General features: G+C 33.3%; 2 protein-coding genes across 20 annotated transcripts in view; both read left to right on the forward strand.

Moving 5' to 3' along the window:
- The window catches only part of LOC115242601 (serine/threonine-protein kinase MARK2-like), a 94,447-nt gene extending 73,556 nt beyond the window's left edge, over window positions 1–20,891 (forward strand). For 5 of the 18 annotated variants that reach the window (XM_029819003.1, XM_029819019.1, XM_029819020.1 and 2 more), the window contains 14 exons: window positions 1,189–1,404; window positions 1,707–2,085; window positions 2,187–2,395; window positions 2,557–2,668; window positions 3,432–3,544; window positions 3,644–3,845; window positions 4,250–4,453; window positions 5,052–5,277; window positions 7,209–7,376; window positions 8,762–8,882; window positions 9,110–9,198; window positions 16,046–16,087; window positions 17,288–17,399; window positions 17,584–20,891. In XM_029819003.1, coding sequence (XP_029674863.1) covers window positions 1,189–1,404; window positions 1,707–2,085; window positions 2,187–2,395; window positions 2,557–2,668; window positions 3,432–3,544; window positions 3,644–3,845; window positions 4,250–4,453; window positions 5,052–5,277; window positions 7,209–7,376; window positions 8,762–8,882; window positions 9,110–9,198; window positions 16,046–16,087; window positions 17,288–17,399; window positions 17,584–17,802 — 2,412 coding nt within the window. In that variant the 3' untranslated portion in view covers window positions 17,803–20,891. Of the gene's footprint in view, window positions 1–1,188; window positions 1,405–1,706; window positions 2,086–2,186; window positions 2,411–2,556; window positions 2,669–3,431; window positions 3,545–3,643; window positions 3,846–4,249; window positions 4,454–5,051; window positions 5,278–7,208; window positions 7,377–8,761; window positions 8,883–9,109; window positions 9,199–10,985; window positions 15,463–16,045; window positions 16,088–17,287; window positions 17,400–17,583 lie in introns of those variants that run through there. The other 13 variants (XM_029819005.1, XM_029819007.1, XM_029819006.1 and 10 more) reach the window with 13 other exon arrangements.
- Window positions 20,892–21,738: 847 nt separating this feature from the next.
- Window positions 21,739–23,949, forward strand: LOC115242606 (bis(5'-nucleosyl)-tetraphosphatase [asymmetrical]). 2 transcript variants are annotated; one of them, XR_003885080.1, is made up of 3 exons: window positions 21,739–22,293; window positions 22,428–23,082; window positions 23,310–23,949. XR_003885080.1 is itself a non-coding variant. In XM_029819023.1 (2 exons), the coding sequence occupies exons 1-2, from the start codon at window positions 22,185–22,187 to the stop codon at window positions 22,682–22,684; spliced, it is 366 nt and encodes a 121-aa protein (XP_029674883.1). In that variant the 5' UTR covers window positions 21,739–22,184; the 3' UTR covers window positions 22,685–23,268. The 2 variants fall into 2 exon arrangements, 1 of the variants encoding a protein (XP_029674883.1); XM_029819023.1 differs by lacking the exon at window positions 23,310–23,949 and having other exon boundaries at window positions 22,428–23,268.
- The last annotated feature ends 434 nt before the right edge of the window (window positions 23,950–24,383 follow it).

The following is a 24,383-nucleotide window of genomic DNA, read 5'->3' on the forward strand; positions in this document are numbered from 1 at the left end:
ATAATAAATATAATAAATAAATATAAATTTTTTCGACGCGACACAAGCGCGATCCGCCCTCGCGAGTAACGCGAAAGAACCCGGCCGCGTTTTCCATTCAAAACAATCCTGTATCTGGTGCACTTTAACGAGGTTTAGTTAATTCCATTGACAGTGGCTGTCGCCGACGCCATCACCGCTATGCATCTCGGATATGCCACGTGCGTATACGCGCGTTTACGCGTATAAATGAGCGCGCGGAAAGAGATTCGCGAGAGATTCCTCGTATTCTCGAGGAATGCGCGCCGTGCTTTTAACGAGCACTTGCCCCGTATTTCCCGTACCCCGTTCCGCAAATTTATAAACGACCCGCGCTGAGTTTCTAAAATAGTTGGCTATTTACGACACAACTTCTCGCATAGCATTCTCTCATTCCTTGAAATAAATATTAATGTGCACGTTGCGTATAGCATTCCAAATCATCTCATTTTATTTTATTTTTAGGCAGTGGTACAAATTCTAGATGTTTTTTACACAATTCACAAGCACATTCTCTGTTCATCGAGCATGGCTTCGTATTTAGATATCCCGACTTTATCAATTTTCCTCTTCCTTTTTCTATTTTGTTCAAGATAAACGACCCGCGCTGAGTTTCTAAAATAGTTGGCTATTTACGACACAACTTCTCGCATAGCATTCTCTCATTCCTTGAAATAAATATTAATGTGCACGTTGCGTATAGCATTCCAAATCATCTCTAATTTATCAGATTTAGATTATCTGTAGAATTATATTACGTTAGCTCTAAATTTTGTATATAATAATATTTCTTGTTTTAAACATATATTATAACATATATTTAATCGCTAATTTTACTTTGTTAATAATTAAAATATATTTTTGAAAGGTTAAATTAACTATATATACATATACATGTTATTTTTCATTTTTCGATATGTACAATTGATATTGCGCAAAAGTATAGAATCACGATATGAGAAACGTACACAAGTCAAAAAATTATTTATATAATTTATTTAAATATATTTGTGTGTATGTTGTGGCATCTGTGTATATAAAAGAAAGCACTTGCTGCGTCTCGTGTGATGTAAGAGCAACATTTCGCGAAACCGTTTTACATACTATCATTGATATAGCAATAAGATTGTCCGCACAATTCATTGACGTGCGATTTTTTGCTTGTTACAGACGGGGGATGGCGTAGGAGTGTCGAGTACCGGAGGTCGACTCTCTTCGAGGAGTCGAACCTCCGAGGAGCCTCACATCGGCAAGTACAAATTACTGAAAACCATCGGCAAGGGTAACTTTGCCAAGGTGAAACTTGCCAAGCACGTACCCACGGGAAAGGAAGTAGCCATCAAGATCATCGATAAGACTCAATTGAATCCTGGTAGCCTTCAAAAGGTAACATTCTCGCCGTTGTATTGTGTTTTTTTATTTGTCTCTTTTGCGCAAAAATTAAAAAATAGGATTAGACAGATGTAGCGATAGAAATTGTGCGTAATTATATTTTTTTATTAGTCGTCATAGTCATTTAACTTGATTGCTAATAATTTCATAAGAAGACCACAGTCATACAGCTATCATTGCTCGAGTCATATTGTATTGTCATAATTTGACAAAAAGAGATTCTTCAAATTACACACACGCATATTTCCATAACTCCAACTACGTGATTCATGCTGATGCATATTGGACAATTACAGCTGTTTCGAGAAGTCAGGATAATGAAGATGCTCGATCATCCGAACATAGTAAAACTGTTCCAAGTAATCGAGACTGAAAAAACTCTGTACCTGGTAATGGAATATGCCAGCGGCGGCGAGGTCTTCGATTATCTGGTCCTGCATGGTCGGATGAAGGAGAAAGAGGCGAGGGCGAAGTTCAGGCAGATCGTTTCTGCTGTGCAATACTGCCATCAAAAAAAGATTATTCACAGGGACTTGAAAGCCGAGAACCTGTTGCTCGATAGTGAAATGAATATCAAGATCGCCGATTTTGGTTTTAGCAATGAATTCACACCCGGTAACAAGTTAGATACATTTTGCGGTTCGCCGCCTTACGCCGCCCCGGAGCTCTTTCAAGGTAAAGAATTTTCCTTCTTCGAGGAAATGACGTCATTTCATCCGAATTTTCCTACGAATTTTTTAAATTTAATCCACGCTCAATCGATTCTTGTTTTGCAGGAAAGAAATACGACGGCCCGGAAGTCGATGTATGGTCGTTAGGCGTAATCCTGTACACACTGGTATCCGGTTCACTGCCTTTCGATGGTTCGACGTTGAGGGAATTGAGGGAGGGGAAATATAGGATCCCATTTTATATGTCCACCGACTGTGAAAATCTTCTCAAAAAATTTTTGGTGCTCAATCCGACGAAGAGAGCCTCACTAGAGGTATGTGATGATCAGGTTCGAATTGTTTTGCTTTATTTTTAAGTTTTTTTTATCATCTTACAAGATAATATTAATTGGTATTTTAACGATGCTATATTTTTTTTTAAATACGCGCGATTTGTATTCAAGAAATCAAATTGACCATCTCTTTATTATTGCAGAATATAATGAAGGACAAATGGATGAACATGGGATACGAAGATGACGAATTAAAACCGTACTTAGAACCTGAACCCGATTATAGAGACCACAAGAGGATAGGTGAGTCTGCCAGTATGTACATAACACTTACTACTTACCGTTTTTACGTTTAATATCGCACTCGTTATGAATGTTCCTACATTGCGCGAGATTACTTGAGAGAGATTATCCTTTCATTTTTCTTTGATCTACATAAACAGCAACATCTCAAATATAATAAGAAATATAATAATAAGATAAATTGCACAATCGGTTAAATAAAATGGATTTTGATGTAACTTTTTAATATAGGAAACGTTCATGATTGGGTGTTTTTGTAGAGTAGTTTAAAATGTATAATGACTAGTTAGTAGTATTAGTATATTAACGAAATGTATCAATCTTACTTAATATTACTTAGACAACCCACAGCGTGAAAACATCCTACAGTTTGTTTTTCGAATTATTATTTGATCTGATATATTTACATTCATGTGTGTGTATCTGTGATTTCAATTATAGTGATTTCAATTAGTTTTTAATTATCGTATAAGAACAACTTAATCGTGAAATAAAATTCTATAATTAATACTAAAATTTTTATTAAAAACGAACTAACACCGACTTACCCTTAACGAGTGTCTAAATGCGGACATTGTGCATCGTAAAGGCGATGAAGAGACCAAGTAATTTTTAAGAATTCAATGTATTTTAAATAGTATATTTGTTATGATAACAATATGTAGCGAGCTTCTCGACTTGATTCGTTTGCATTTTTTTAATTAATTTTGGCTGCGTCAATGTTGAGAAAATGTCTTAGTGGATATGACTATGTCGCCGCGTCTTAACATTTCAGAGGCCCTAGCCAGTTTGGGATACACTCGAAGCGAGATAGAGGATTCCTTAGGACAAGCGAAGTACGATGACGTATTCGCCACGTACTTGCTTCTAGGCAGGAAAACGACAGATGTAAGTGCAGGATATATCAACTTTATAATAATATTTATAACAGCATCTTTCTGAATTCTTTCTTACATCAATCTCACGTGGATTTTTATCTCTTAACAGCCTGAAAGCGACGGATCACGGTCGGGTAGTTCATTATCGCTGCGTAACATTCCACCACAAGTCAGCTCGGGTGGTGGAGGTGGCAGCAGCGGGGGAACAGGTGGCGCGGTACAAAGCCCATCGCACAGAGGTGTTCACAGAAGTATTTCTGCTAGCAATCCAAAACCCAGTAGACGGGCCTCGTCTGGTGGTGAAACTCTTCGTAAGTGTTATTTACCCGTGTATTTTAACTGTAACTCTTAATATATGGTATGGCAGTCTATAAACTTTACCGTCAGACGACAAACATGGATAAAGGATATTTGCCAAACTTCGGGGTAAGACAAAAGACAGCTTGTGCTCTTTGTGATCGGAAATTCTGTGAATTTTGTGCAACAAACTTTCTGTGTTATTTACGTTCGAAAGAGATAGTAACCGTAGTTAATAGTTGTAGTAACACATGAATTACATTGTTAAACTAAATTTGTATATCCTAATAGTCATCAATATGTCATTGAAATGGTAACAAAAAAAGGACAAAATTGTTATACATCTATTAGTAGTATAAATGCTGTGCGTGTCTGAAAACAAAGACTTTTTTGTTACATAATTTTCTTTCTTCATCAGGAGGCGCGCCAAGTCCGGGTAATGCAACGAATCACAATCACGCGACTGCGGTAACTGGCGCAGCTGTAACTGGAAGCGGTGGTAGCAATTTTAAACGACAAAATACCGTGGACGCAGCTACGATTAAAGAAAATAGCGCTCGTGTTTCTGCAAGCCGGCCCTCTGCACCGAAAAACAGTCAACCGCCTGGGCAATTAGATACCAGTGAGTTCATTTTGTTGTTGAAGAAAACTTTGAGGAGCTCTTGTCAACGAACATATTATTCGATTATTTGTCATGCTATGTTTACTTCGTGATGCTTCAGCGAAAAGATACTTCTTTGGATGAGGTTGCTTTGAATAAGGTCGCAGTGTTCCTTTCAGTAGCTAATATTTATCAAGTGTACAATTAATTTCATTGATTTGTCCGGTTATTTTTATTATTCATCACTTAGTGTTCATAAATCATACATTCTTGCATATATAATTGATATAGCTATGTTGTTAAAGATTCTAATTCTACATGTCCTTAATGTCAAGTTGGTCATGCCTGTTTCTTATATGTTTGCAAGATTGAATACACAATCTTTTTGTCACAATTTCATTGCCATATATATCTAAAATATAATTACTTATGGTCTTTGTTACATGTTGACATGTGCAAAAAGTCATACAATCATTTAACATTATTCTTTACTCTAAAGTTTTCCGTTTAATATGGAAGCAGGTTAAACGTTTCACGCATTTTCAGTTCATGACCCTTTAATAATTTGTTTTCGTGTTTGTTTAATAATTTGAAGTATGTTGCTTTTTGTTTTGTGTTGAACCACATCTAATGAGGCTTGCAGTGACAATGTTCATTCTAGGCGTGGGTACAAGTCCCGGTGGTAAAACGAGGGTAGGCAAGAGCAACACAATGAATGCAGGAGTAGGTGGTGGTCGACCACTTACCTCACCTGCTCCTGGTTCTGTTGGTCGACGTAGCACCATCTCCTACGATCAAGCGAAAACATCATCTTCATCTACCGAAAGAACCAACGAAGTACCCAGGTATAGTGGTATCCAATTATTTTTACTCGAGAAATACGGTCTATTTTGCGCAAAAAGAGGAAATCTACATATTATTAAATTATAGAGAATATTTAGATATTATTAAAAGGAAACAAAATTTTATATAGCGAAATTTTCTTAGTTACATTTCTTTTATCTGTATTCTTACTTCTTATGGGATATTGGACGTGTGCTTGGTTTTCGTTTTTTTTTTTTCTCTTATCGTACGAGCATTTCGCGAGGTTGTATTAGCTGCAGCAGTTAGTATTTTCATTCTCCTCCTTCTATCCTTATTTCCTTTTACATCCCTTTCGATGAGAGTATCTGTTACAAAAAAATATATTTCTACAGAATACATGAACTATATGTTTTGCATGTATAGTGGAGTCTCCTCAAATTTGATCCTTGTTAATTTTGATGGTCCACTACACGTATTTTCACAAATAAAAATGTATCGTATCTCCTTTTTCTTATAATAGACAGATTATGTGATAGGCGACAGTTTTGTGTACGCAATTGCATACAAATATAATACGGAAAATGAGCAGCTCGCGCTGCGGACGAATTTGTTAATGTTTGTTTTCCAGAAATTGTTTACTTTTACCACCCTGAAGGACTAAAATTAACGAGACTCTACTATACATTTATATATGTGTGCAAATCTTTTAAAATTATTAAAAAGAACAATTAATAAATTTATCAGATATTTATTTATTTATTTATTTTTTAGCGATATACGATAAATGAAAATTAACATTAAGAGAAGGAAGTTTAGACACATTCATTAATATCATCATACATTTTTTTCATCTTTACGTTACAGCATCGTATTTTCTCGTTTCTCTTATCGTACGAGCATTTCGCGAGGTTGTATTAGCTGCAGCAGTTAGTATTTTCATTCTCCTCCTTCTATCCTTATTTCCTTTTACATCCCTTTCGATGAGAGTATCTGTTACAAAAAAATATATTTCTACAGAATACATGAACTATATGTTTTGCATGTATAGTGGATATCTAGTCGAGAAGGAAGTTTAGACACATTCATTAATATCATCATACATTTTTTTCATCTTTACTTTACAGCATCGTATTTTCTTGTTTCTCTTATCGTACGAGCATTTCGCGAGGTTGTATTAGCTCTGCAGCAGTTAGTATTTTCATTCTCCTCCTTCTATCCTTATTTCCTTTTACATCCCTTTCGATGAGAGTATCTGTTACAAAAAAATATATTTCTACAGAATACATGAACTATATGTTTTGCATGTATAGTGGAGTCTCCTCAAATTTGATCCTTGTTAATTTTGATGGTCCACTACACGTATTTTTACAAATAAAAATGTATCGTATCTCCTTTTTTTTATAATAGACAGATTATGTGATAGGCGACAGTTTTGTGTACGCAATTGCATACAAATATAATACGGAAAATGAGCAGCTCGCGCTGCGGACGAATTTGTTAATGTTTGTTTTCCAGAAATTGTTTACTTTTACCACCCTGAAGGACTAAAATTAACGAGACTCTACTATACATTTATATATGTGTGCAAATCTTTTAAAATTATTAAAAAGAACAATTAATAAATTTATCAGATATTTATTTATTTATTTATTTTTTAGCGATATACGATAAATGAAAATTAACATTAAAACTTGAAACATAAGCAGAGGGCAAAAAATTCTTGATACTAATCCCTTAACTTTATCTAGAGATGAAAAATCCATTATCATATCGTGCACATAAATAACGAAATATATTTTCGATGTCTGAAAATTTCGTAAATCTCAAATTTTGTCTCATGTTGCTTCTCTCTATATAGTCTTGAGAAAATTCTACTCTTTTATTATTATTGTATAAGAAGAAAGAAAGAAAGTAGAATTAAATCGTGGAAGATAGGGCAATCCGGCGATTTGCTGATTAGTTTTGTGCACAGCCTGGGCGAGGGCACTAGACCGACGCGGGGTCACACCAAGTCTGCGAGCATCAGCGCAGGTCACCGTTCCTCAAGTGGTGTACCCCCCAGCGACCATTCACTACTGGACCCACAACCACGCAACGCCCACAACTCCTTACTCGCCACCGCTGACCCCCTTAGGCAGAGGTACAGGCCCCCACAATGTCCCTCTAATACAAGAACCAAATAACCTGTGCATACTCTTATTCCTGCACATTTATAAAGTATATTTCAGATATATGCGTTTCTCTTCTTTCGTTTATGTTTACTTCTTTCTTGGGCCACTAACTTTCTTAGGGTAACCAGGTATCTGAGGTATTGCATTAGCCTTCTCGTGAATATAGTCGGAGCGGATTACGAGGGAACTCGTCGTCTCGGGGAAACAAAATAGTGCTATCTCTGCGAGTATGTTCTACTTGAAAGATTGTCCACATAGGTTCTCTAGGATAGTTTCTGGTCATTTTCTCATTTCTTTCTACTCGGTTTTCTCTCTCTCTTTTTCTCTCTTACCTTTCTCTTTCTCATTTGCATGAATTAAATTTTGCTAGATCTCTACTAAATTATTACATCAGTTTTTTCTTTATTCGTACATAAATCATCTAAGCTTAATTACGGCATCGTTAAATGACACATATCTCATTTGTTCATTATACAGTTCCATGCTTACACTCTTCACTCACTTGGCAATTTTTAAAATGACTTTGATTATTTTAGAGTGAGCTTAATCATGTAGGATATTGCAACGATATATTTTGAGAAGTATGTCATCATAATCAATTGATTAAGAAAACATTTATTCTATATTGATTATTTTGATTTCTAGTATACGAATAGCCATCTATATATATTTTTTGTTCTACATTTTTTTCCGTTATCTTTGAAGAGTCGCTACATCATAATAAGCATAGCTTATTAATTAAGAAATATTTAATTATTGTGCATAAATCACATTATAAATATATATCGAATATAATTCGCATATAGTTCAATTATATATATTTATAAGCCATTCATCGCCATTTGCGATTATAATCTCGCTACTGATCACGCGATTGCGGTATTTCAAATGTATTTCTCTCACGAATAGCACAATTGTACTCTTGAAATCATCTGTTTCTAAAGCATGTGCAGTTACATTTCAAACGATTGAAATATATTGCGTCCGTCTCTAACTTGTCGCATATTCTCGATCAATATAAACTAATTTCTTATGAATTTCGCTTCGTCTACATTCTACATGCTAAGCTTCATTTGTGAGCTATAAATTGCTTGCTTGGTTAAAACAACATCTCCAAAAATAGATACGCATAGCAATTGAATAACAATTTATCTTATTATACTTGTTTTTCTGCATCTTGACGCTACAGCTTGTCTTAAATTTAATCAATTGGGTACCAATTGTAATGTATATGCTCTCCGCAAATTGCCAGTAGTACACATAAAACTATAAAGTCACCGATAAGTCTCAGCCTTTATATATTTATCATACAATTGTAGCCCTTACTAAAACAAAGACCATCGTCTGTTGTTAGCTTGGGTGTATGCGCGAGCAACAGACTGGCCACAGCCACTACGCCAGCGTTTCCACGGAATGTACCGAGTCGCAGTACGTTTCATTCTGGCCAAAATAGAGCACAGCGAAATCACACTCAGGTGAGTATTCATAAAAAGAAAAAAATAGTTTGCAATTGAAAAAAAGGAAAGATCGATAAGAGGATTTGTCTTGGCATATTTATATACTAGTGCTGTTAATATCCTGGTATTTCGGAAATTAATTGAGAGTAACCGGGTGTAGAGAGATAGCCCGGTTTATACCGACAGCACTATTTACTATATATATTTTATACCACTAATTTAACACAAATATATCATGCTTTCAGGGTCACACACAAACGCAGGACACGAATGCGATTAGCCCTCTAGCAAGGCCGTCCTTCTTCTCGAAATTATCCTCGAAGTTCTCCAAACGGTAAGTTTCATGATTGTTTGAATCCACAATTTACCGTTACCGATATTTGATAGCATGCCAATAACGTGTACGATCGAAATGTTACTCCACCGTCGTTCATTTACGAATATTTTTTTACGGTTGGTTCACGTATATTTTACAGTCTAAGTCAATTATCACGTATAAGATATACAAGATTGGATTGACTTTTGTAATTTTTAATTTCATTCCTAATCGACTATTCTAATTAGCTACGAAATTTCTTTGAAAATTTATCAATGATCAAATATCTTCAAGACAATAATGATAATAATCTAAAAAAGAGATGTGCGTTAAAAGAGTATGCCGATGTCATTAGAAGAAAGTATTAATCTTCATTTTTTATATAATTACTGCATGCGTTACTTTACGAAGTAATCACACGCCAAAGAAGATCTATGAAAACCAAAAAGTTTATTTTATATAAACATCGTTATGCCTTTTTTTCCATTTCTCTTATTTCTTTCATTCTCCATTCGTTGAATTATATTTCTCGATATATGCCAAGTAGATTAATAATTTCATACTATCACGTTATCCGATCTTATACGCGGGTACAGACTAAGAGTGCTAGCATAAACATATCGCAGCTTTGCAGTGGACCCTCAGTGCATGCTTAGCATCTTAAACATTTCAGTGTTGAGATTTTAATACATACTTGAATATACTATCTCATACTGACATAGTTTGATAAATTGTATTTATTGTTTGCATGAAAAAAAAATGAAGTTTCTGTTTTTTTAAGGATGCACAATGACTATGTAATTCTGGAAATTCTATATTGAGATGATTACATATTATATATATATATATATATGAAAATATATATATATATACATGATATTATTAGTTACAAATACGATGAGCCAGCAGCGACCATTATCAGTGAAAGCCGCAGGACATGTAGCTTATGCATTTTGTTTGTAGCTTTATTTATACTTATATATACATATATATATACTATTTTCATCCTCAAGCATATCGCGTACTTTATCTATTGATATTATTTGTTTGTCCCATAAATATTTGCTTGACAGATTGTACCCTTTTTAGCCGAATTCTAAGTAGAAATATATATATATATATATATATATTTTTTTTCATCTCTTCTATATGCGTAACGAGATATATATACACAACGCTTTCTCATACAGAGTTTTAATTTGCTATCGTATACCGTGGATTAAAGATTGTATCGTTATAAGAGATTCGCCTTTAAGATGAATTCTCTCGAGATTGATTGACGGAAATAACACACATACATACATACATATATATACACGTACACACATTGCTCAGCTGAATTTAGGCCACCTCGCATATTCATTGTGCATCCCTTTTTCTCACTCGATTATAGCGAGGCATATATCTTTGATTTATTATATATATATATATGTATATGTGTATATATATATATATACATACATACATGGGACTTTTAATTATATATCATATCGCACATTTAAATGCAAATTGACAGCGTATACCACACACGTACATGTAAAGCGCTTGGAGCTCTGAGGATGGAAGACTGCAGAATAACGAGAGTATATATACAAATCCGTTGTATAAACAGTTGTAATGAATTTTCTCACTTTCATGATATGGTCACTGTACTCATCATCTCCCGATGTACATAAGTAACGGAAGTAACAGAAATGTTGAGGAATTGACAGCATCCATAGCCATTGGTGCATCAGAACGATTTCCCCTTGACGTTTCTACATTATTAATTAATTCATACCGGTTATATATATTATATGCTGCAGGCCGTGAACCGTATAAGCTTCGCTTCATCTCTCGAGTTCCTTCCGACAAGCGAAAGGCCATAGAGACACGGGTTTTAAACACGACCGATGTGCCGACCAATGTCGTGAGCAAAAATAAGAACGGTCGACTGCTCAACGGATATTGTGTGATGATGCATATACAATATATATGTACGAGAAAACTCTCAGCTCCGTTATTCTGTGGTTCTCAAGATAGTTTTCAGTGTATAAATTACATTTTTTAGGAATTTTTTACATATATCGTCATACATCGCGCGTCATCTCCGAGCATACATATGATATACGTATCTACGTTTATATTCAATTTCACATCGTTATGTATAACGTATATACGTATATACACATGTGTGGTATTATATAATTATTAAAAAAAAGGAAAAAAAAAAAGAAAAGTGACGTCTTCCTGAAATCACGAAACAGGAGATCGCCTTACGCACTTAGATATATAGCACTGGAATCTGTGCCTTTCCTATTCAGCCTCTGCCTCGTAACTATATGTATATATACTTTACGTCGTCCGTTTAAGGAGAGAAACCCTTGATATATATCTTGTGTATATTTTTGTACCATTTTTCGCGGAGATTTTAGCTTATTTTTGTCTCGCTTTCGTTTGTAAAGTAAAAGAGTGCAAAAAAAAAAAATATAATTTTTACGAGATAGATAGCGATGATATAGATGCCTTCCCCGACGTAAAGTATTATAAATCACTAAAATGTTTAAGAATAAGTGTATTCAAAGACACTTATTATATTTTTTAAACGTCGAGAATATTTTTACGTAGCGGCGGATGTGCGACAGGCATAGATCGTTTTCCCGTTAGTTTAAAAGTTAGCGATCCCGCAAATGTGATGAGAAACGAGTTTTACTTGTAAATCATACGACGCATACAAAAGTATAACGCGAAAGTCTTTTACACATTTCTCTGATTAAAACTATAATACGAAATTCTTCTTTATCTCTCTGCAATATTTTTTATCGATGATGAGAAAGACACGTTTACACATGTTCCTTGTTTTTTTTTTCTTGTATTACTTACTGTTCTAAGTATCCCTTTTCTCTCTATACTGCCCTCAAAGGGATGAAATCGACAGAAGATGCTTGTTAACGTGATCAAAGTATAATAAATCCGCGATTACACGACACTAGTGAAATTTCACGCGCGAGTGTGTGTGAGAGAGAAATGTTATAGTTATACTAACACTAACGAACGAACAGACAGATTTTTCTAGCGATAACAGAGTACATATATGATTGTTCGTACTTTGACAGATTTTTTTAAGTGAAGGAGGAAGTCTCGCCTTGTTTCCCACGAGCTGAAATGAGAGCGAGTCCCGCATGCAGATATATCGCGCCATGGCAATCGCACCTTCTACCAATGTATTGTTTTATTTTGTTTCGATCTTTTCTCTTAATTCTTTTTTTTTTTTTCGCGGATTACAATGTGAGGAATATAGAATATAATGTTGTATATCTCTTATAAAACATTATTTAGTGCCCTTTTTCTTTTTTCTTTTTTTTCCCTTCTTTTCCTTTTCTTTCTTAGGAAAATATGTTGGATAGCAATAACATTTACAGTCATAATACGTGTAGAATCTGTATCGTGTAAAAAGATCTTTTTTTTTTACCGCCAACGATTGAAGCGTATTCTCGGTACTGCACTCGATACTGCATGCTTTTCATATTTTCACGTAATATAAAATGTTCTATCTATGCCGCTAATTAAATAATACGACGTTAGTACAATGTATGGTCGACCAAGTTTCATATGTATACTATTTTACTTCCCTTTTATTTCTTCTTTTTTTTTGGCTTTTTGTTGATATCCAGCATAGATTCCTTCTCTCAAAGATAGCGTGGAATTCATGTCTGGTTTTTCTTTTTTTATAATATTATTAATAACTTTATAAAATATTGGCTTCTTATTTTGATTTTTTCATTTAAACGAAATTTAGAAGGAGATATATTTTTTAAAACGAATGGATATGTATGTTATCATATACATATGAAATCTGTGTGTCTGTATAGAAACTGACATATAGATAGAGCTATAATATTTTTGTCTTATAATAGATATCTTGTGCGGCTTCTCGCGTTATTTACAGATAATTTTGAAATTATAATAAATAACGTATTTCTCTTTGCGAGAAGATGAAAAAATCTAAACAGACAAAGGAGCTAATTCAATTAATATTTATAATATGAAGGAAAAAAACGATAGTTTTGCAACTTGACATATTTCATACATGTACACATTTTTATATTACTTTCTGAATTAATTTTTCTGCGTGTTCTATCTAGCACGCCAATTTAAAATTGTCAGTATAATTGCATTTATTATTTAAGACAAATTGAAACCAATTTGGTAACATAAACACATTACGATTAAACAGAAGCACATATGGAGATGTGCGAGAAGTGTATCAGGCATTCCACTTTATCTTTCCTCGATGATTAATGTACATGCTTTTCAATATGCGATTACACAGAATTTTTTTTTTTATTGGGAGAAGGAATTCCATCTGTCGAGGTTTTGTAAACAAATAGCAACAGATTACACACACAAAAGTTTTTTTTATATTTAGTGTTATTAAAACTTCTTTCTCATTTCTCTACATACATCAGCAGTTATAAACACTGTTCCGATGCTGATCTCAGAATTGATAAATGAATTAATCTTAGAGTGCTATTTGATTGCAATGAACGGCAATTTCGATTTTTTACCCACCTTGCTTTAATTTATTTCTATTCTATTGATAAATATATTCTTTTGTAAAATTGTATAAATTATTGAGAACGCGCTACACACAATAGAACATATTATTCGAACAAGGCAGGCCATAATTGGTACTTGATTTATTTGTATATTGATTAATGTATCCTAATCTACATTGTATATCATCGTTTAATTATTAGAAATATACAATATTCGAGCACGTATATTATGTCTTTGATAATCTTGTTGTTATAACACAATGAAGATAAATATTAATTTTAATTCACTTGTGGCAATGAGCGATACTGTGCTTAGTACAATATGATATAATGAATTTAATTAAAATAATTGTTATTTATATAGCTTTTGACCAAGAAAGAAAAAAAATAGCTTTTATAAATTTCTTTTATTTAAGTTATTTGTATATCGTAAAAATAAAACTATATAATTTTTTTTGTATAAGAAAATGTATATTTCTTGTAACATATTCTTTTTTTTAATTCAGGAACAAAAAAGCTGTTTGATATGTGGACGCAAAGTTTTACAGTGTAACACGTAACCGTTAAAATCCGGAATATGACATCTTATCTCAATACTAAGTGCAGATATTGACTTTTGGGTAGATTATAAATTTGAGAGTTGTGACCGCGTGTGTGTGTATGTGCGTTATACTTTAATATGTCGAAGATACGTGCCTTTTCCTATACGATATATTGTGTATTTCAAATATCTCGTTATTACACGGTAAATCTCGATGCATTAATCCTTCCACCAGTCATTGCCAATATAGCATTTATTAAATAATATCTGGTCAACGCAATAGTATCTACATGTTATATAGCAAATAATAATATTAATTATTATTATAATTATTATTATTATTATTACTATATATTTAATACGTTTATTAAGACAGATCACGGCGTATCCTATAAAGTGGCCTTGGGCTGCTCGAAAGTATATGTTATCTTGTAGCAAATCAGAGAAATCTTATACTCGTCTCTGATCTTTTAAGACATTGATGATTTTTTTCTATTCTTTTGTATAAAGAATATTGAAGAAATCGTATTTATATATTTCTGTTGTATAATATATAGAATGTTTCTCTAATTAATCTTTTTTGTTTTCTTTCTTTTTTTTTAATTTACGTTTTGCGAGATTGCACAATTAATGTATCCTGACATATTTAGCATTTTGATATAATATATTCCCAACAAATGTTTGAAAAGTCGTCATTAGTAGAATTTGTTTCTGTATTCATCATATTTATCGATGCATATAAGTGATATTAGAAAATTATAAAGGTAATAAAATATGTAATAACACCTAAGGCCACCCACAATAAGCTAATGTATATGAAAATGAGAAAAGCGAAGAGAGAGAGAGAGAGAGACCACGTCATATATTAAATATATCAAAATATATATATGAGATAAAAACATTTGTATGCAAATTATATAAATATAATGTGTCTTTAAGCGATGATGCTTTTTGCTGCACTCCAATTACGTGCCCGTCCAAGCATCCACGGAGGATCCTTAGGATATTATCAGTTATATATAGTCAATCCATTATTTAAAGAGAAACTAATTTAGAAATTCTAATTTAGATATCTTTTACGTTATGGAGGGCAGTAAATAGCTTACGTAAAATTAACAGGATATAAATATTATTTAATAATTTTAAGGAGCAATAATAGTAATAATTTCGCATTATAATAAATATGTCAAAAACTGTCTTGTATATGTTGTGTATCAATTTATTTCTGAATCCTCGTATAGCATAAAAAGGAACATTTAGTGCGAAAACACACGAATCTTACACATTATTTATATGATGCATGTAACTCTGTTAGGAATGTTATGTGTAAAAATTGGGCTCTTCTCTATATTCACGCAACATAGTAATTTACATAAAAGTTTGTCTCTTAACACATACATACACACACATCACGGATCAGAAATTATAGTTTACTTTAAAAAAGAAAAAAGAAAGACTGATCGCAGTTTATATAATTTAATTAATTTAACATTTATCTTCCTTCCAACAATAAAGGTTGTATCCACAAGAAAATTTCAAACATCACATCCCGTGTCTTTTTCTTTTTTTATTTTTATTCCTATATTTGAAAAAAATATGTAATAAGAATACTATATTATATCGAAAAAAATCCTCTAAAAACTCATTGTATCAATAATTGTCTATGTGCCATAATCAGTGTGCGATGGTGACAGGATGGTGATGGTTGTTATACATATTTGACAATTTGATTAATTTATCATGTTCAGTGTGTTTGTTAGCAACTGCCTTTGTTTTGTTATTTCAGCCCCATGGACCCATCCGTACCCCCCAAGCACCTAGTAGTGAGGTACGTTGCCGCATACCGTAAATACCACGATCCACGTGTTCTTAATTTCGCTCATTCGTTCCTTAATTTCTCGTACCAATCCAAATTTTTTCAGTTCATTGTATCATTCATGAAACGCGCGTACTCACCTTCATTTAAACAATACGGTGTATCTTTTTGTTGCATGCCTGTTCATCTGTTTAAAATTATTTCTACATTGAAGCATGCATATCTCATTAAAATGGCTCATTTCAAAAAATTTGACGTTTCAAATAGTTACACGTACATAAAAATTATATTATGTATCCCAATTGGCTTTTGTCGTACACGATTTAGAGATAAAGATCTATAAAAAGAGACAAATTATTTCAATTGTAATAATGTAAGATACTATCTTCTCATCTGTATGGAAAATGTTAGATTAATCATTGTAATTTTTGTTTCTTTGTTAGTTTGTGTTCGAACTAATTATCATTCACAAACGTGTTTCATCAATCGCGTATAGAGTTCTACGAGTTTTTATCATTTATAAGAATAAATGTCTCGTGAAGATATACATATTCAAGGTGTTGCAATGATTCACGCAAAAGATTTACAATTTTGTGTAACACTCACTTTAAATATGTTTCGTTTACTACATAAATGTAAAATGTATGCAGCACTGAGATTGTGATTAAACTTACGATGGCAAATGATCTGCATGTCACGCATGTATGTAATTCTATACAATTTAATTCTGGATAAATTTCCATTTCACACACATCAAACATTTTCTATTGACAGCTTGCAAGAATTCTTTTTAGCACAGCATCACATCGTAGAGTCTCTCCTTGTGAAACGGATGAAAAATTTATTATTACACAACCACGAGCTTAAAGCTTTTATTTTAATATATAACATATCATTCTGTAAGATTTGCATTTCATATCAATCGATATATACATATATACATTTTATAATTTTTAGTTTGATATTAATTTCTGATAATATACATAGATAAAATTTGCTAGAAGAAATGTACGGACAAATTTATAATTGTTATTTGTCATTTAAAATGAGATAGAGAGAAACATATTTGCGAAATATAAAAGAGTTGAAAATTTTATCATATAAATTATTTTGAGGGAACATTTTACCCCCTCTCCCTATAAACAATTATATCATTGAAATCGTTCTTCAATTACATAATTTGGACAGGTTTAAGATATCTTTTTGTTACAGCGGAGCTACCACTAACGACGAACAAGTTAAGCCGCGCAGTCTACGCTTCACGTGGAGTATGAAGACTACCAGTAGTCGAGACCCTAACGAAATTATGTCTGAGATTCGAAAGGTATCGAGAAGAGAAAAGCACATTTATATTATAAATATCACGCGGAGTGAAAGATGATTGCTCTTAGGCAGATAAAATCCGTAGCGAATGTAGATAAAGAGCTTATGTGCATCATTTTTGTATGAGATAGAGATATAGACACGTTATTATCTATTATTATTATTATATTGTGTTGTCATTCCAGGTGTTGGACGCTAACAAATGCCAGTACGAGCAACGCGAACGATTCCTTTTGCTGTGCGCGCACGGCGAAGCAGCGACTGACAGCCAGGTGCAGTGGGAGATCGAGGTCTGCAAACTGCCACGACTTTCTCTGAATGGGGTACGATTCAAGCGTATCTCCGGCACATCGATCGGTTTCAAAAATATCGCCAGCAAGATCGCGAACGAGCTCAAGCTGTGACTGTCGGCTACGGGCGCCCTAGCCGCCAATCGCGCCAATCCATAACGACCTCGTGAACGTAGCCACCAAGTGGCGGTGGTCACCGAGGAGTTTTACTCTTGTTTCTTCTTCTGGGACTCCGACTCCGAATCCGATACCCAAGAAATATTCGTTTAAATGATTCTCCTTTGCCCCCCCCCCCCTCCCAGCCCTCCTTCGAGATCGAGGAGTCATCAGATGAAAGAAAAAGGAAAAGGAAGAATGAGTGAGAGAAAGAAGAGATGTCCTCGTCTATGTTGGAGGTACCGCTGTTAACGGTTCGTTGATAAAAATTCGAAACTGTGATCCGTGACGGCTAATACGTATTTAAAAATACTCCCGAGTGCCAAAATGAAGAACTAGGTCGGGTCCTCGTGACGCTTTGAGAACGAGAAAAAAAAAAGAATGAAAGATAAGAGAAACGGACGGACCTGCTGACCTGATTTACGAAGAAGCTGGCGTTAGACACAATAATCTATTAGTTTATTAATTTCGAATTTTCATTGTCGATAACACAGGGAAACGTGCATCCGAATGAAAATAATCAGTGTCATGCTTACAGGTCGACCTGCCCTCCCGATTCTTGAGCAATCTATCTATCATAAACTGTCGCTTCATTTCTAAACAGTATTATATGTCTTGTGTTTATTCTTGATGTTGAAGCTGTGTCTGCATTCGAATTAGTATGTTTCTGAAATGTGGAATTGCATGCTATTGCTCCACCGTGAAAATGCTGAAAGATTTAAGTAGAATTAGAATGTGAAGATTCCAATCGGATCATCAAATGTGCCTAATGAAGCATCTCTCACATAGATTACGTCTTTCATGGGAACAATGTTCCTTGTATTATAAAATAACACGTTCTATTTCCGTTTTTGCGGAAGGAAAAAGATCGAAGCAGTGCATCTACAACGTCAGGAGAATTTTCCATAACTTCCTGTTTTTCTCCGATCTTACGTTTTATATATGAAAAATTTTACGAGCGCGGTTTTTGCCTGTAAACAATTTGACAAAACGAGGGATACGCGTAGCGTTGTGTCGATAAGAATCTACCTTCATTTTATCATATACATTAACCGGAAATAATTCAATTTACGAATATGTACGAATTGAGCTATTTTAATTTCTGTTGCACAACGTGTGTGCAGCATGCTTATTTTTTTCGAACATTTTTATGATACTTTACTTCTTTTTTTTTATCTGTAGAGTATAAGTTTTTGAAAATACACAGCACTATATAGACATTAGCCAATTAAAGCGTATAATAATTATTATTAATAATATTTTTATTTCTATCATAGACAAGTATATATAGTATACACAATACTATATGAAGGTAGAGAAGCAGAGAAGTTATTAACATAATTTAGGAATACCATCGAGTTATTATCACTCGCATTTCATGTGAATAATACACGCAAGTACTTCATCATTCTTCAAAGAGTTGGAATTATATAAACCTAAATTACATCAGAGTAATAACGAGATCTGTTATTTCTACATGAAGAATACGATAATATTAAATTTAAGTATTGTAATTGGCTATATTGTATTACACACACTTAAAATCTTTTCATTCGCAAAGATGTTTGCAGTTGAATGAAATAAAATTAGGAATTACACTATACACCGTAGAAGCGAACTAGAGAGACTTGGTGTATGTAATATATATTACGAAGGTACTAAAGTAATAGAGAGAGAAAGAAAGAGAGAGAGAGAGAACCTCACACACACCAAGATCATACACTTTGGAACTCGAGTATCGCGAACTTTTTATATTTGCCTAAGATTAATGAAGTATGTTACACTATAAAAAAAAATAGGCAATGACTAATTTATTTACATACTATATAAACTCAATGATTTTTCACATTTCTAACACTTGCTACACTGAGAAATACGGATTAACTTCAGCGCACCGACACCATGTACAATCGCGGTACATCGTGTTGCGAATCGTGAAACGACTGATAGCAACTAAGTATCGGCGCCAATTGTCTGTTACCGAACATCTTGATAAAAATTCTACGTGCTACGATAATTAACGCAGCACTGGCATCGGGACTTACCTTCTTTGTGTATAACCATACCAGTTTCGTGTCGTCGGATTACTCCATTTCAACCAATAAGCAAGATAATGTAATATAACGATATAGAGTAATAGCGATTATAGTAATTATCAAGATTCACAAGGAGAGTCAAGTTTAACGCAAACATTTATACCCCTCCAAAAGAAAGAGAGAGATCCAATCACTGTTATAGAAAATTAGACTGGAGGATATAATGCTCGAAAGTTTCGTTTGTTCCTACAGCAATCAGAATTAGTATTACAATACTGAACATCATTACCATCTTGTAAAAAAGAAAAAAAGGCATGTAATCCGGAAGCGGTTGTTGTAACAAAATGACTCTATAGAGATACACACACACAGACATACACATCATAATAGTGATTATTATTATTATTAATGTTAACGTAAGGCCCTTCAGATAGCATTAATGGTAAATTCCTCCCTCCCTCTCCCTCCGGCATATAGACGAATTAATTATATACCGTAATCTATACATAAAACCCACCCTTCGCTCGCTTGCTTTACGAAATAAATGTATAAATTAACAATCGAGAGAAAGAGAGAAAGAGAAGGAGATATAAATCTAAGGACATTTATGATTTTAACACACGTGAAGGAAGGATTTATTAAGAAATCGTTTAGAAACGCAGAGCTGCACGGGCGACATTTAGAATCCGACTCTACGTAACGTCGGAGAGAGAAGCTTCTTGTGATCTTTTTTTTTCATTCTTTCTTTTGTACGTAAAATAAGCGCGCTGTGAAATACACATTTCTCTCGCGTGCGTGTGTATGTGAGTTGCCCGTACAGCTGTGCACCTCTACTACTCTGCACGCACATATACACATACATGAATACATACATACATACACATACACACGTCCAGTCTCTGTAGATAGGTACATACATACAGCTTTGCTAAATGTTTTCTGGTGATCGGTATCTAGCCAAAATGTAGCGAAACGTTTATAATAAAATGGTAACACGCATTGTTTCCCCGAGATTGAGATTCCTGTCAAAACACACGTGCGTTTATCGACACGCGAACTGTCGATTATTTCTTTTCTCTTTCCTTTTTTGCCGAAATCTCTACAATCCGATTTGATACTACATGCAGAGAATTCGAGATAAATTCTATTCTTTTTTTAACACTGTCAATTTGTGTGTATATATAATTGCGATGTATAATAAATACGAAAAATATTTCGCTCGAAAGCAAAGCCGTCGGCGTCGCATCTGATTATACGCTTCTTAGAATTAGACGAATTTGTTATATGACAAATATCTAGTCGCTAAAGTTTTCAATATGCATAAGTTTCACTTTCACCAAGTTTATTTTAAATTATAAATTCGTAGAAAAAAGAAAGTACAAAGGGCGGCTGATAATTTAAAAGAGGCAAAATGAATATCTATGTTGGATAACTTATAAATATTGCTGATACAATATCAATGTTATAAAATAAAACTGCATTCCCTTGAACACACATTTGAAGACTATTGTTTGAAAAAAAAAAAAGGTGTATAAGAGAACCGCAAGATTCAAGAAACACCCGTTAGATCGCACAAATGGACGAAGAATATACACATGTGGTACGTGTTTTAAATTTATTTTTGTAGCAAGTAAAATATTTTCAGTCACTTGTGCACACATCTCGATTATCAAAATAATCTCTTTTTATTCAATTATGTATTATTATTAAAAAACGTGCATATTTTCTATATCGAACAGTCTGTTTTAGATTAGTGATCATCTGTTGCTCTTTTTAAAATTATGATTTTACAATATAGGTGGAGGAAAATTTTTTTATTTGATATTAAATGATAATCAATGTCTTATTTTATTATATCAGCGTCAGTCGTAAAAATATTTAAAAAAATATACAATGTGTGCGATCGTGAAATGAATATGGGAGAGGCACTTGATTATATTTAGAAAAAAAAAATTCAATTCGCAAAGTTTACGATATATGTCTTATATTTACCGCACAACTATTGTAATCGTATATCTATTGTCACGTGATTAAAGGTCGGCAAATCATTGACTGAGATTGAGTATTAAAAACTTCGCTTTATCGCAAGTGATTACCTCTTTATTTTAAAAGTCTTAATTCTAACAGCAACTGGCGTAGAATGAGACTGTCGTTCTTTTCATTCTTATTCTAATATATAATCAAATGGCAAATGTGAACAATGGGACGTGCAACGTAAATCTTAATTTAGAGAAAAACAGCTGATTTGAAGTATAGAGGAGATATTTAGAATAGAGATTCTTAGAACACAGAAAATCGTCGATCATGCAACAACGTGCTTGCGGCCTCGTCATTTTCCGCCGATATCAAGACACCATCCAGTTTCTCTTGATGCAGACATCATATGGGCAACATCACTGGACACCGCCTAAAGGTCTGTATCCGCCGTGCATCCCGGTACTCTTCATTCTTCACTCAACGACCTGTCAAATGGACTGATTAAAAGGCTACCCCGCATCGATCGTGCTCGCTTAATTGAATTTTGACAGTTGATTGATGTCTCTCTAGGTCACGTCGATCCGGGTGAATCCGACATGGAGACAGCGTTGCGCGAAACCCAGGAAGAGGCTGGCTTCACGTCGAGCGATCTCAGGATCTTCGAGGACGCGAGGCACGAGATGACATATCAAGTAAAAGGAATGTCGAATGAGCATCAGGCATTCGAGTGGCTTTCGTTGCGCGAGGCTTGCGATCTCGCGAAATATGCCGAGATGCAGAAAGCGCTGAATGAATTTGACAAGTATATATCCCAGAATCTTGCGTAGGTTTCGTATACGTATTTATACACATTTCTCTATAATATACAGAAAGAGAATTATATATCCCGATTTATGTATATTTATATATATTTATATATATTTATATTTTCTCCTTTTCTCTGATTATATTTCTCTTTACATTCGCAAATTCCTAAGTACATTGATGAAAACAAGCCTTTAAGGTTGACATCGCTTTAAAAGAGTAGCGAAGAAAACACTCGCCAGTGTCTAAAATCTTTCCTCTGCTAAAGTTGATTTTTGATAAGTTTTAAGTAATAATCGCTTGTTAATCATAATGATTAATCCTTTACAAAGCCTACAATCTTTTTTAAAGTATTGGTATTTCCGGTATATGCTTGTCACCGAATTATACATGGTGGAAGGATGGGAGAGAAATTTTATCAGTATCCTTTGCAATTGTTATAACTTTTACATTTGCATTTATATGATATCATGACATTATGAAATAAGCCTTTCTTATATTACGATATGAGTAGGAAAATATATAAATATTGGAATAATATATGAATTTTGCAATTGTGATAAAATCAAATGTGTAAAATGTATAAAAAATATTGCTTATAACCTAACTCTCGAGATTTCAATATTTTTCCTAACTATGATATAATAGATATTTTTTGTCTAGCATTATTCTCTCTCTTCTTCATCTTCAACTACAAAATACTGCTACCAATCACACAATATATGCTAGAAAGTTAATTGAATGTTATATTTTTCTGCAACGCCTATATAAAAGATATATTGCTTTCAACATTCCATATATTTTTGAAGCAAGTCTGCAATGGTGAGAATATACTAAAAATAGAAGCCTTGAAAGAATTAACTGTGGTATTAAATTTAAAACGAGATTTAGATATAAAAATACAGCAAGAATTTATTTTGTTAAAATAAAGGATTATATGTATATATATCAAAATCTTCGAAATAAGTTATCAACAAACTTATAATTAAAAAATACTTCCTTATTTCTATTTATTATGTTAATATAGTATAGATTATAAATCTATTAAAACACATTTTTGTCAATATCATTATCTTTGGCAAATTAATAAATTTGTCCCATAGAATTTTTTCTTTTTATGATGTGTAATTCAAGATATCCTATTTAAAGAAACGATACACAAGCTATGTAAAATATTAACATGTTTTTCACAAGCACGACTCTTCCTTAAATGCAATATAATCGTTGTATTAGGTATTGAAACATTAGTAAAATGTGTACACATTATAAATATTAAATTTTTATTAATACGAAGTTTTCATTATATGAGTAACCATTAACCAATACTTTTAACAATTTCATACTATAATATTATATACTTTGCAAATTTATTATTTTAATGATTTGCATTGTTACTCCAAGTTCAATTCATTGCGTCTGATATCTCCTCCACACGCGCGCGCACGCACGTTTCAAAATTTAAAGAATTTACACAAATTAGACTTTTTTTTTTTTTATCTGCCAATGATGAACATCAACACAGACAGTGTTCATCTAATAATATTTAACATTATAAATAGGCACAATAGGAGTAATACGAACCAGATCTTGCAATGATTTTGTAACTTTAGTTACATTTAGTTACGTATAAAGGTTAAAAATGTGATGTGACATCATAATTTTTTATAATAAAATTTCTAAAAAACTAAATTGCCATGCCTTTTAAAGGCATAAGTTTTGGTA

The sequence above is a fragment of the Formica exsecta genome, unplaced genomic scaffold (assembly GCF_003651465.1).
Source record: "Formica exsecta isolate Colony F162 unplaced genomic scaffold, ASM365146v1 scaffold614, whole genome shotgun sequence".
NCBI classification, from domain to species: Eukaryota; Metazoa; Arthropoda; class Insecta; order Hymenoptera; family Formicidae; genus Formica; species Formica exsecta.

Coding starts and splice junctions, on each gene's coding strand:
- LOC115242606 (XM_029819023.1), top strand. CDS start 22,185: ATGCAACAACGTGCTTGCGGCCTCGTCATTTTCCGCCGATATCAAGAC. Junction 22,294..22,427: donor TCACTGGACACCGCCTAAAG/GTCTGTATCCGC, acceptor ATGTCTCTCTAG/GTCACGTCGATCCGGGTGAA.